This window comes from Lycorma delicatula, chromosome 5, assembly GCF_047948215.1.
Source record: "Lycorma delicatula isolate Av1 chromosome 5, ASM4794821v1, whole genome shotgun sequence".
Taxonomy (NCBI): domain Eukaryota; kingdom Metazoa; phylum Arthropoda; class Insecta; order Hemiptera; family Fulgoridae; genus Lycorma; species Lycorma delicatula.
The window spans coordinates 150788912-150802515 of record NC_134459.1 but is presented as its reverse complement, the minus strand read 5'-3'; the positions used below and the strand labels follow the sequence as shown (position 1 = coordinate 150802515).

Here is a 13604-nt window from a genome sequence, read left to right as displayed (position 1 = left end):
ACACAATATAGTGATCGGTAATCACTATTACTGATATGAACAGTGACACGCATCAGATAGTATGTGGAAGTAGGGATGTTGAACACGATAGATCGATGCATGAAGATGATACAAACGTGTACGCTCCATCGTTCAATAAGCAGAGATCTAAGTTCTGCTTCAGTCTATCAACTGTACTGCCTTGGGAAGAACACAATGGTATACCCCAAGAATAACGATTGGCATTGGAATCGCGAATTATTAGGGAGGGTATACAAATCTGGAAAACAGACTGGATATATCATCTTCACTGATATCAGAATTTGTAAAAAGATATAAGTTGTAGATATTAATCTTGAATAGCGCCAATATCTTCACTGAAACTGCAGGGATATTTGTCACTAGCAGAATACTGGTGGTTGTTTTCCCGAAAGGAATCTTTTATAGGCTCTTTTCATGAAAAACACCACACCTTCACATCTTCTGCTCTCAGTTTAATGACCACATCATTTACAGATGTATTCGTGAAGGGACATATCATCCTGGGGATGGAGGCGAGCCTCCTACTGATACAGTATTAAAGGATTTTCTTCCCTTAATAGGATTTCAATATCCTCATGGTGAGAACGGAGACGGCCAACATTACAATAAATAACATTTATAGCCATAATAAATACTTGTTATATACAAAATTGCATTATGCATATATATTTCTTGACTATTTTACAATAATTATCCGGTTAAATGTTTAGAAGATGGAGTAGATGAAATATTCTATATGTTGGGTAAAATTAACAAAAAAAAAAGACACACAGCTCGTATTTGCCAAAAGAAATTGGACTTTAATTAAAAAGAAAACAACTAAACTTTTTCTTAAATCATAACCTTAAAAAATTAAATGAAATTACAAAATAAACTTAACTTAATCCTAAACAGAACTTATACAAGAAATATCAGCTGAATCAACATATGAATTATATATATTAAACATAAATATACATTTTTCAAATAAATATTTTGAGAATCTACAATGTAACAAAGCCTCAAAACAAAAGAAATTATAACACCTTTTTTTACAATTATATACTTAAAACATAACATCAATAAACATAGTGTAACTGGAAAGCTGTTGAAGTACTGACATATTCTGTAATAATGAAAATTAGCAATGAACAAACGTCATTAACTTAGAAAAATAAACTACAATAATTCTTATCATTGGCACTGGCCTTTTGTGATTTATGAACATCTTCATACTTATCATTAAATAATTAAAACTTGTATTTCAAATTGTTTACAGCCATAAATTCGACGAGAATCCGCACATACCGGACAGCTGCCGGAAGGAGTTTGAATTTGAACAAAGAAGGATTTTGTTAGTTGGGAGAATTTTGATTTTTGAGGGTTAGGGTTATTAAAGTACGTAGGATTTTTAGGTGAACACGAGGGAAATTTTTCAGAAAAGGTGGCATCAGCATCAAGGCTTTCGGAAATTTTTTCTTCAACCGTGAGGAATTCAATCAATTCTTCGTATGTGGGTATGCTTGACGATGCGATACGATTTTCAAAACGCATTCGAACATTGGCGGGGAGTTTTTCTAAACCAAGCTGCAGAAGAAGAAAATTTTCTAAGTTTATGTTGAGGCTATTCAATGCATTGATAGAAGAAATGTACGTTGCCTTAAAATTAGAGAGATAATTTCTACGATCATCAGACTGAAAACATTTTATACGACTGTAAAAGCTATTTAGAAGAGAGCGTTTATTGTCATAACTAGAAATCAAAATGTCATAAGCAACTTGATAATTTTCCGCAGAAATGGAAAGAGATTCAATTAATAAGAGCGGATAAATGTGTCCTTAGAATTTACAGTTTTTGTTCAGAAGATAATTGTGAATTTTCATGGACAGAACCTTTAAACAGATTGTGGAAATTTATCCAGTCGTGGAAATTGCCAGAGAAAATGGGAATTTTGAATTTCAGGGTCTCTAATAAAGATTGAAAAACTGGTTTGATATTCTGTTTGAAATCGGGAGTTTCTGATTCTACATGTTTAATTGGACAAAACCATGAATCCCATTCGGAAGTGATAGGACTTATATCACAAATTTCAGACTGGTTTTTTATTTCTGAGTTATTAATAAGAATTTGGTCGATGATATAAAACTGTTGATCGAGGGCTTTGATATCATCAAATTGTTTACTAGTTACAGAAATTCTGTGAGAGTTGACCATTCTCTTAAGTTTGTTAACCCGAAGCTGCGCTTTGGCTAACAGCGCAGTGTTAGCTAAAATAAGGTAGCCTGAGCATGAGTCATATTGTGCATTAGAATTACAATGAATATTTAAAAAGTATATGATTAGATACAATATGATTTTCAAGTGCCACTCTTAAATAACTACTTAGTTTATACAACAATAATCTAAAAGAATTTTATCAGAAAATTAATACATACGATAATTGTTATATTCAATTATCACAAATAATAAGTAATTATATGATTACTGTATAACTGGTAGTTATCAATTATAACTTTCAAAACATCACTACTTTCAGTAACAACATGCTTAAAAACAATACAATATAAAGATATTCTAAATTTGACAGAATAATTTAACTTAATAGAATAAGTTTAGATCAAAGTAATATTTGAAAGAGATATTATGACAAATATTTACTTTAAGAAATATAGCATGAACTTTAGATCCGGAATTAAACATCCGGCCCTCGGAGGACCAAAAACAACGAGCTATGTTAGGTAAAATTAACAAAAAAAAAAGACACACAGCTCGTATTTGCCAAAAGAAATTGGACTTTAATTAAATAGAAAACAACTAAACTTTTTCTTAAATCATAACCTTAAAAAATTAAATGAAATTAACATAACTTAATGATACTTAATAAATATCAGCTGAATCAACATATGAACAATGATAATAAATGAGAAAGTACATGAATATATATTTTTTAAATACACAATGTAACAAAGCCTGAAAACAAGAGAACACAAAACACCTTACTTTCAACTATATACTTAGGAAAACAAAACATCAATAAATATAGTATGACTAGAAACCTATTACATTACTGACATAATGCTGTAATATTGAAAAATTAGCAATGAACTTAGAAAAATAAACTACAATAATTCTTATCATCTTATATTTCTAGTTAGTTGTAGAAAAAAGGCCACGATAATATTCCAGTAAAAAAGAGAGTTAATTACAATATAAACAAATTGTAATATAAGTAATCATATAAATAGAGTTCATTTTAGTAAGCAAGCTTTCTTGAAAATATTAAGTTTCTTAGCCATTCTCATGTTAATGACTTCTTTTTTCTAATTTGTAAAAATAATATAATACTTGATTGAGTAAAACAATATTTAACATTGATTAAAATTATTAACAACAGCAAGAATCTAAAACATTGAAATTATGTGAAATATAAGAAGTTTGAATAACAAATTTTAGTACTTAAAATAAACAAAGAAACAAAATTATAAATAATTATTGTCAAAAGACTAAAACTGTCTCATTATAATTGTTATTTTCCAAATGAAATCAAAAGGTTGTGCAGTTACAAGAGTCAATGGAGTACAATAGAAAACATTCTTGGAAGTTGCTAAAAATTGTATATAAGATATTATCAACCAACACATTCATATCCATGATTGTTTGTGTCACACACATGTTTTCTATAATTCTGAGGTAGTGTTTAATTACAAGTCGATTTGATAATAACAATAGTTGGTATTAATAACTGTGAAGTGAAGACCGAGTTCTGGGTCCGCACACTACAAAAGTCTATTCTGGACTGAAGAAATAATGGCGTGATGAGAAGAGGGGGATAACAAAGAAGGCAATAGACCGAAGAGAGTGTGTGTGTTGACAACAAGAGCTAGTGTGCTGGTATTGGTAAGACAAAGAAATTAGCATAGACGGGAAGTTTGGGTAAGAAAAAACATATCGAAAATTAATATTATAAGCAAACAGACCATTAAAAGAGTTACGTAAGACAGATAAAATTTGTTGAATGCGAACGAGCAGAGGAAATGACGTGGTCGCAGACAAAGAAATGTATATTTCTAGGAACTTGACAACATTAAAATTAGAGATTAAAATTAGAACAGCTAAAGCTAATGTGGTTAAATAGAAATTGCTTTTATGAAACATTGCGACCACAGCAGATAAAAAATAATGACAAAAACATTATTGAAAATAGAACAACTTTACGCAAACGGCGTAGAATATCATATTTCAAAAAAATATGACGACAAATTCTGTAGTTTTTGTTATTTTCTCAGATATTTTTGTTCAATTACAATGATAAATTTGTTACTCGCTTTCTGCAGTTGTAACTTTCTTAATTTGTTAATCTGTGTATGTATATATATATATATATATATATGTATTTATGTATTTTTTATAATCTATCCAAATAATCTGCTTTCCAAATAATCTATCCAAATAATCTGCTTTCTCTAATGACTTTCCTCCAGTGTTTTGGAAATCCATTGGTAAATTGCATCATTACTTCATTAGGTGTGCCTAAAAGAAAAAAGTGATTAAACTATTAGTGATTAGATAAATAGTTATTGAATTATTGTAATAGTTACAGAATTATAACTAACCTCTTCACTTTTAAATAAGGTTTGAAGACTGTACTATCGGTGAAAACAATTCGCTTTATGAAAAATAATAACAAATTTCCGTATTAATAAAGTTAAATATATTTTAAAAACTGAAATTTTCAGGATGTTGTGCTTCCAATAATATATTTATTCTAAACTAAAAACAAGAATATGATCATTCAAAGAAGAAAGGACTGGTCAATGAATAGAAAAATTGGTTGACTATATAAATCTTGTCAGATAAAACTGAGGGGGGGTATATAATAAAATTGTAATTTTCTGCATAACTGCAGAAAGTTTCAATTTATTTTAAGAAGACTTATAGGAATAGAAAATTATAAATAAAGAGTACAGATTGTTCTCATCCATTTCTTCATTACTGCATAACTTTTCTAAAAGATAAGAATAAGTTTTACTTGTTATATAAGTACTTTATCAACTTTCCTGACAAAAATTTAATTGTTTTTATTTAAATCCTACTTTAAATCTATGTAAAAGTAAGAAATAATTTTTGAACTGAATTGTATTTTAACAGCACCAATAATGTTAATACAGTTTTATGTTACAAGTGATCACATTATGGTAAAAGAATTGAAAAGGAAATAATTCCGATTAAAATCAATGGAACATTGGCTGTCTAGAGAATAATGCAGTACAGTACAGTACAGCAAAACAGCTAAAGAGAGAAGTAATGAGGCACATTTCAAAGGTAAGGGCCAATCAGTAAAAAAAGAAGAACGGTTGAAAAAAAATGAAAAATTTATTAATGGTTTTAAATACTTATATATTTACAAGGGATATCTCTAAAGTAAAGACAGTTGGGAAATTTCTCTCCTTAAGGTTGGTGAACCTGTGTAGTTCATGGCCATGCTAGCAATATACAGACTGTATTGTTGTCTGTAATTTGTCGCACTGTAGTATCTTTTGATTACATGTGAGTTATTGTTATAAAATGAATAGGAAGATCGATGTTGCCGCCAAATCTGAAATACTTGGAGTTCATAAGTTTTTTAGACCAGTGAAACATTAAGCCGAATTCATAGGCAGATGGTTGCTGTGTACAGTGATAATGTAATGAATGAAATAAACATCCAAAAATGGTGTGAAAAATTTAAAAATAACAGAATTAATGTGTATGATGAAATCAGAAAAGATCGTCACTCAACAATTTCTGACCTGGCCGTTCTTTTTCCCGATGTTTCAAAAGCTGTTATTGGTTGCATTGTTCATGACCATTTAGGCTCCAGAAAAGCTTGTGCATGTTGAGTACCGCACATCTTAACGGAACATCACAAAAAAATCCGAATGGAATCTGCTTTGGAATTTTTGATGCGCTACGCAACAAAGGGGATGAGTTCCTTTATTCTATTGTTACCGGCGATGAAACATGGATTTCATATTAAACGTCACTGAGAAAACAGCAGTCAAGTGAATGGCATCATCCTCAATTACCAACCAGACCAACAAAGGTCAAGCCACAGCCATTTGGATGCAAACTGATGGCTACAGTCTTTTGGAATTGGTTTTGGCATACTGCTGACTGATTTTATGCCACATAGAACGACTATAAATGAAGAAGCCTACAGTGAAACTCTACATAAGTTACGGTGTGCCATTCAAAATCAGCAATGTGGGCGGCTGATCAACGGCATCGTCCTGCTACATCATAATGCACATCCACATGTTGCGGGTCCGACATGTGATTTACTGAGAACATTTGGATGGGAAATTTACGATCACCCACTGTATAGTCTGGACTTAGCTCCTTCTGATTACCATTTGCTTGGGAAATAGAAAGAATTTTTTGAGTGGTAAGCAATTCGTGGGTGATGATGAACTTAAAAATGACGTTAATCAGTGGCTAAATGGACTGAGGCTAAAAGAATACGATGAGGGTACATTGAAGCTGGTGTATCACTATAATAAATGTCTTAATTCATATGACGATTGCATAGAGAAGTAGTATAAGGTATGTAGTTTTAGAGAAATAAAAAATATTTATTAAGTTTTCAGAATAAATTTTTTTACAGTGAAATGGTCTGCTTCTTCAAACCCACTACATAAAATTATATTGCCTGGGATTGTAGCCATTTTGCACAGAAATTTTCAATTCTTCACTTTCTTCAAATTCTTGAGATGCAAGCCAGTTTTTGAGGTGTAGAAAGAGATGGTTGTCACTGGTGTGAGATCACTGTGTTATTCAATAAAACTCGCTCACAAATGTTATTAATTCTATTTTTGCTAGCTACTAACAACATGGAATTTGAAATTGTTTAACCTAGGTTGGCCAAGAGAATAAAATTATTAACTGTCAATTAACCCTCGAAGCGGTGAACACATCACTTCTAAAATGCCAAGTAATTTTGCATAATGTATAGCCTTTTTCCTAAACTTATGGCATTTTAATTATATTTACCCTAATCAGACCTATTATATACCAAACTAAACAGAAAATTGCAAAAAAATATTGCTAAGTAAATATTTTTGATTATTAATGTAAAGTAATAATTTAGTAAAATAAAAAATAAGGAATATAATCTCGAAGAGGAAAATACGTTTCTTGACTGCGCACGTTTCTCAAACAAGTGAATAATTACACTTACTCTGAGATATACATATAACAGAACATTCTATTCTAAGAAAAATTGTTTTTGTTTCATTATTTTACATGCAGTAGAAATTAAAAAAATAAAAGTATAATATAAGTACACTCACTGAAAATGCCTAGTTCCTTTTACTCACTGAGAAAAGTTATTTTAACATTAGTCTCATTATTTACACAGTACTTCCTAATCTCCAACTCTAAACATTATTTAGACATCAAAAAGTCCAATTTGTAAGAATAATTTTAATTATGTCTTTTCCTTGGATCTGGTCTATAATAGTGATAAAGTTGTGACCAGCAATTTATATGGATCCCCAAATTACATCGTAAGATGAGTTTCGTTGCTTTTTTGTGTGGCCACGAACTCCACACGTCCTTTCTTGTCTTCTAGGTAGATCAGTATTTTGCCTTTTGTGAAATATTTAATTTCTTTTTTCTTGAATTTGTATGTTGTCAATTCCTGAGGTAGGTATTTTGAAATTTTATTGATTGTACCAGTTAGAAGTGTTATTTTCAATAAGATCTTCTGCTAAAGCAATCTTAGTATAGAAATTATCTGTGTACAAATGATTTTTTTTGTAAAAGGTACATGATAATACCAGTTTTTTTTTTACTATGGCATGAGTAAATGGAACAGACTCATATCCAGGTACATAGAACTTTTTACCAGGATATAATTCAATATGGTGGGTATAGCCAGTACTACTAAAACATAAATCAAATTTTTTAACCTCAAATCATGTATGACGTTTATTGGGCAAGTACACTATACAGACCACCTTATTTTTCACTGCAATCAGTGAATCATCATCAATGCATATGTTTTGGCTGGGATTATAATTTTTTTAAATTTGGAGTTTATACTTTTTGAAAAGGATCATAAGTTGGATCAGTACTTGGTCAGAATCAATATGCATGAAACGACTAATCAATTCCCATTTCATCAGGAACATTGTTTTACTAAGAAAGGTATGTGTTGAGATGGACAAGTATCCATCCCAGTAGGATTTGTGGTTTTTTTTCAGTCAGTTCTATGTTTATACACAAACTAATAAAACCTTTCATTGTTACTGTTTACATCAACCCACTTGTGTAGTCTGCTGAATTTATGCCTTTGAAGCTGTGAAAAACTCTTGTTTTTCAGCAGCTACATTCCTGGCAAACTCATTAGTTTCGTGAATTTGAGTCAATGCCCGGATTGTGGGACTGATGATACAGTGGACCACATCCTCTACGTCTATCCCCAATATGAGGTCGAACATTCATGAGCTGTTAGGGAACTTGAGAGAATACATTCTTTTCTGGATCTCTGTATTAACTGGATGATCTGCATGAAGTGGTCTATAGTGGCTGGTTTTCTTCGTGCCCTTGCGGTGTGTAGGTCTGCAGAGGGAGTTTAATCGAGGTACTCGATTGTGGTAGGATCCTGGGTAGCTAGGATTCCGGCATAGGCATTGGATTGGTAGGAGGTATAGTGGTGTTGTTTGTGATTTGGGGCTCCTGCTGGTGGGGTATGGTAGCCCGTGCGACCGGGGGTGTGGCTTTGTTCCACCAGTGGAAATCCTGATTGTGACTTGGTAATGCCACATGAGACTCCATGATGGGAACAGGTGGGGGTGTGGGGTTTGTCCCTGGTTCCTGTGCGGACCAAAATGAGGTTACATTACCCTTGTTAGGTCACCTAAATTGGTCGACTTATTTGGGTGTAGCTCTGAATTTATATGTTGCGTAAGACATAATTTTGATTGGTTGGAGTGTAGCACTGATTTACCTTTCAACTCGTTTGTTTTCTGAGGCATTCACAGTCACAAATGGTGCTGTCAAATCTGGAATAGGCGCAGGGTTTGCGCTTCCACGGTTTCAGTTAGTTTGAGAGAATCATGTTAGGTTGGATGTGAAGATGTCCATTTAAGGCCTATGTGAAGGCAAAATTTGATTTGTTTTTTACTGGTGTCTGCTGAGGCATTTACATTGGTGGCATCCCAATTGAGGCTTAGCTGATGACAGTGAGATGTAATCAGTTAGAGGGTCTAAAGGCAACCTCCAGTAAAGCTCCTCAGGGCTCGGAACAGAGTGGGTGGTGTGGCGACCAGTAATGTCACAAGGTGGGTGTCTTCCCCCTATGGGGTTGGGATAGGATACTCATTAGTTTCACGAACTAATCAGAGCCAAAGGTGTTTAGGGAAAAACAAATAGAAATATTCTATTGGCTAAGCATTACCAGAGGAGGATTGGTAGGGCCTAAATTTCTATCAGAAAAAACAATGCTAGGATCTAAATTCTATTCATCTGAATATATCTTAGTCTATGTGCCAATACTAATTGCTGAAGGCCCTGGCTGAGTTATTTGAAGGTCCATGCATAAAAGCATTATCTTCTGGATCTGAGTCAGAAGAATTAATGTCAGACTCCGATACAAAATCAGGGTCTTCAATATCAATGTCAGATTCATTTTCACTATTTAAAATATAATTGTCTATTTCACTATCATGTAACACTTTACCTGCAATGTTTTTATAATATAAACAGTGTTGTTATACACCTAAACGAGGAAAAAAAAATTATTAACACTAAAAGTGGTACAGAGGACAACTAAAATAAATGAAGTTCAGACAACACAATATTACAGGTTATGAATGACCGCTCCAGAGTTTACGTATGTTTTGTATATAATACTTGGATCACATAATATACTTTTATGAGACTTCTTTTAGCAGAAATTCTTACCTATACAAAACTTCCAGACATCCTCTAATTAGTAGTAAATTTAAATTTACCTTACTTCTACAATATTCTCCAAATTCTTTTCAAATACCTCTTCACTTTTAAAACATTATTGCCACCAGCCAATGACTAATACTTTTAGAACATTACAAATAACCTGAGGGGTTATATTTAATAAAAAGACTCCTGAAGAAAAGAGTTTACCATACAATTTACTGTTTGGAATGTTAAATTAATAGAAAGACATCACATTTTTAGACAAAATAATATCCATTTCTGCAAATGGCTAACATTATCCTAAGGCTTTTTAAATAAAGTGTTAAAAGCGTACATTACTAATTCAGCTCTACATACCATCATCATGGTTTTTCATTGGTCCAACAAGAATAAATGTACCTCTGTTTGTTTTAACCATAGATGAATTAATTCTTGCCTCAACTACACCTGCTGAGGCTTTTATGGCTAATCTTCCAGTAGGTCTAAATAATCAAACAAACAACTAAAATTAACATAAAAAATAAAATTGACATCTTAACAGAATAACAGATGAAACATATTCTATAAAGTAAAAATTCTGATAAGCAAAGACGTAATAAAATTTAGTTAGATAATGAATTATTTTAAAAAATTTAAATTTAAAAGAACTATACTTAATGACTACATGTGATAAAAAATTATAAACTACATCATGTAAATATAAATCTTTTTTTTTAAATTCTTTTATACAAATACATATATTTTTAAAATATTTTAATTTTTTTTTTGTAATATATACACTAGGATCTCATAATTATGAATCTGAGTAAAGCATACAAACGTCCTGAAAGGTCTAGAAAAAGTTATTAGTCTGATAAAAAAGAAAGATATTTTGGATTTATTTTTTAATATTAGTCACCTTGAAATTCAATAGACCAGTAATGTTCTATGTATTTAATATTCTCAGTACAATGTGATTTGTAGCAACATCTGAGATGTGTATACAGGCACATGAGAATCCCAAAAAACCATATGACTAACTACAGATGGAACCATTTTTGCTTTCATTGGCACACATTCACTTGCTCCCACCCACTTTGGTTTCTAGTATGTAATGGTGAATACATGTTTCATCTGTTATAAAATGTTAAAAGAAACTCAGTTGAATTGCATATCTACATACTCTTGAGAAGTCTTCAGTCAAATGACTTTTTGGTTGACTATTAACAAATACGCATTCATCAAGCAGAAAACTTTTTCATATCAAAACTGTTATCTAAAATGTATTGGACACTGTCTATCAAGATGTTTGCAATGCCAGCAACTTAGTAAAACTTTAATTGGTAATCATTTAATATGGTATTGTGAATTTTGTAATGATTTGTCCAAGATAGTATTTTTGGGCATCATGAATGGATGTATGACCACACTTAAATTAGGCAGCCCACGTTTTTACCACTGAAAATAGAAGGAAAATAATTCCTTAAAGTGGATCTAACTCTTTCTATATGTCCGTTAAACCTTTTAATTAAAATACTTTATAACAGCTCAAACTTCAATTTTATCCACTGTTCAGAAAATTCTAAAATGTTTTTGCTTTACTCAATCACTAAAAACAAGTAACTACATTTATGAATCTGAAACTTCTCAAGATGCCATCTAAACAATCATACTTGACAAATGTCAGTCATTTTTGCACCATCAAATGGCATATGGTGGATGTTAACTTTGTTCTTTTAAATTACTTTTTTAATATTGCATTCACTTTTTTAACATACATCTATCCATGCTATGTATATGGGTGGGACTCCTGCAGGGTCGTTGACCATACAGAGGTACCCTGGTGCTTCAAATGTCAGGGTCTGGTCACACCTCTCTTCACTGTGCAGCACAGTCAGAGATGTGTGGTCATTGCACCCTTGCAGGGTCCAGGGCAGTTAATTGACCTAGTAACACTGCACCTGCAAAGTGCGTTCCTTGTGTCTTAGTGAAAGGCTTTGATGCCAGACACCAGGTTGGATCAAACAATGCAGGTTGCACAACATAGCTTGGGCAAAGATTGTGCATAATACAGCATATGGCGACATCTGAATTGGGGGAAGCTTTTGAGGACGGTCGTCACCATATTCATCGCTTGCGCCTGGGGCAGTTAAACCTGCACCATTCCTGAGTGGCCACCAATGCAACCATGAGAATCCTTGAGGAGTAGGACCTCAAGGTTCTCTTGTTCCAGGAGCTGTACACAGTCAGGGATAAGATGATCAGCTTCCACGGGGTTAATGTCATTCATTCTCGTGGGGAATGGCCGCTCTGCGATTGTGGTTGGCTCGGCCTCATTGCGTGTCTTCTGGATGCCTCAGTTTTCTGATGAGTAACTCACTGTTATGTGAGTCATAAAGGATAAGCTCAATGTTGTACTGGTATCGGGATACTTCCAGCTTGGATGGAGTATTGATGACTTGTTGGCGGAGTCAGACGGATTCTGGACGGTCTCCTGGGCACCAGAATGCTGGTTGCTCTGGACGCTAACACCAAGTCTTCTGCCTGGAGTTCACCACTCACTGACACCCAAGGCGCTGGTCTCACACAGTTCGTTGAAGCCAGAAACCTCTACTTGCTTAATGAGGCAGAACAACTGCTAAATTTCTCTTCCGATCTGGGGAAAAGTTACATCAGCATCACATTGGTGACGGACGATCTGCTTATGTGTTCAAGTAATTGGACTGTTTGGCCTGAGGCCAGTGTGAGTGATCAAGGGCTTATAATCTATAAGATCACTTACGGAGGTGGTCCAAGAGCTCCAGATTCAGGTCGCTATAACCTAAGGGGCCTGGATCAGGACAGGCTGCAGCGCAAGTGTGAGGTTGCCTTTCAGGGATTGGAATGGTGCATGTAGCACTGGGAGGAGGTGGAATTGATGGATGAACAATTCGGCTGGGTTATCAAGACTGGCTGCGATGCGGTTCTACGGTGGCCTCGGCCAACAGACAGACCCTTAGGTAGTGGCCAGTCCGCTGATCGGAGTGCCTAAAGCTGTCATGACTGCTGCTTCCAAAAAGCCGTCTATTAAATGCAGGCAGAAACCAAGGAAAAAGTGATGGTACTCTGACTCCAGTGTGCTGCATGCAAGAGTTAGGTCTGCTAGAAGATACCAGCGTTGACCCAAAATGGGGATACCGTGTGTGCTGACGGTCTGCAGATCTACCGGTGCACCCACAATTACTATGTTCATGCCATCAAGGAAGCCTTGGAGTCTTGCCAAAACTCAAGTTTTGGCAAGACTCCATGTGCGAGCCCTTGCAACGCGACCCCTGGTAACTCACAAAGTCATGTTACCAGCCAAAGCCATTGCACGTGCTGTGTTCGATGTATGTTTGGTGGTCGTGACCACACTTAACACCTGTGACAACTTACCAGGCGTTCCTGGATACTGTTTCCAGGAGCTCCGGAGGATGAAGCAGAAGTCAGCATTAGGGCAAGTGGGACACCATTCCCTGGCGTACAGGCTGTGGAACTTGTAGATATAGATCAAATGGTTTCTTGAATGGCCCTGAGAAAGGCACCGGGGACTGATCAACTTGACCCGGATATTTTCTATCATCTACTGCCTGTCAGAAGAGAGGTGCTTGGCAGGCTGTTCTTGGGATGCCTAAGCTGGGGTTGCTTTTTGACTTGTTGGAACGTG

General features: G+C 34.2%; 1 protein-coding gene across 3 annotated transcripts in view; it reads right to left on the bottom strand.

Moving 5' to 3' along the window:
- Positions 1-795: 795 nt before the first annotated feature.
- The window catches only part of LOC142325492 (uncharacterized), a 54816-nt gene continuing 42007 nt past the window's right edge, over positions 796-13604 (bottom strand). For all 3 annotated transcript variants that reach the window (XM_075367320.1, XM_075367322.1, XM_075367321.1), the window contains exons 7-8: positions 10298-10422; positions 796-4531 (exon numbers count right to left, since the gene is read on the bottom strand). In XM_075367320.1, coding sequence (XP_075223435.1) covers positions 4443-4531; positions 10298-10422 — 214 coding nt within the window. In that variant the 3' untranslated portion in view covers positions 796-4442. The remainder of the gene's footprint in view (positions 4532-10297; positions 10423-13604) is intronic.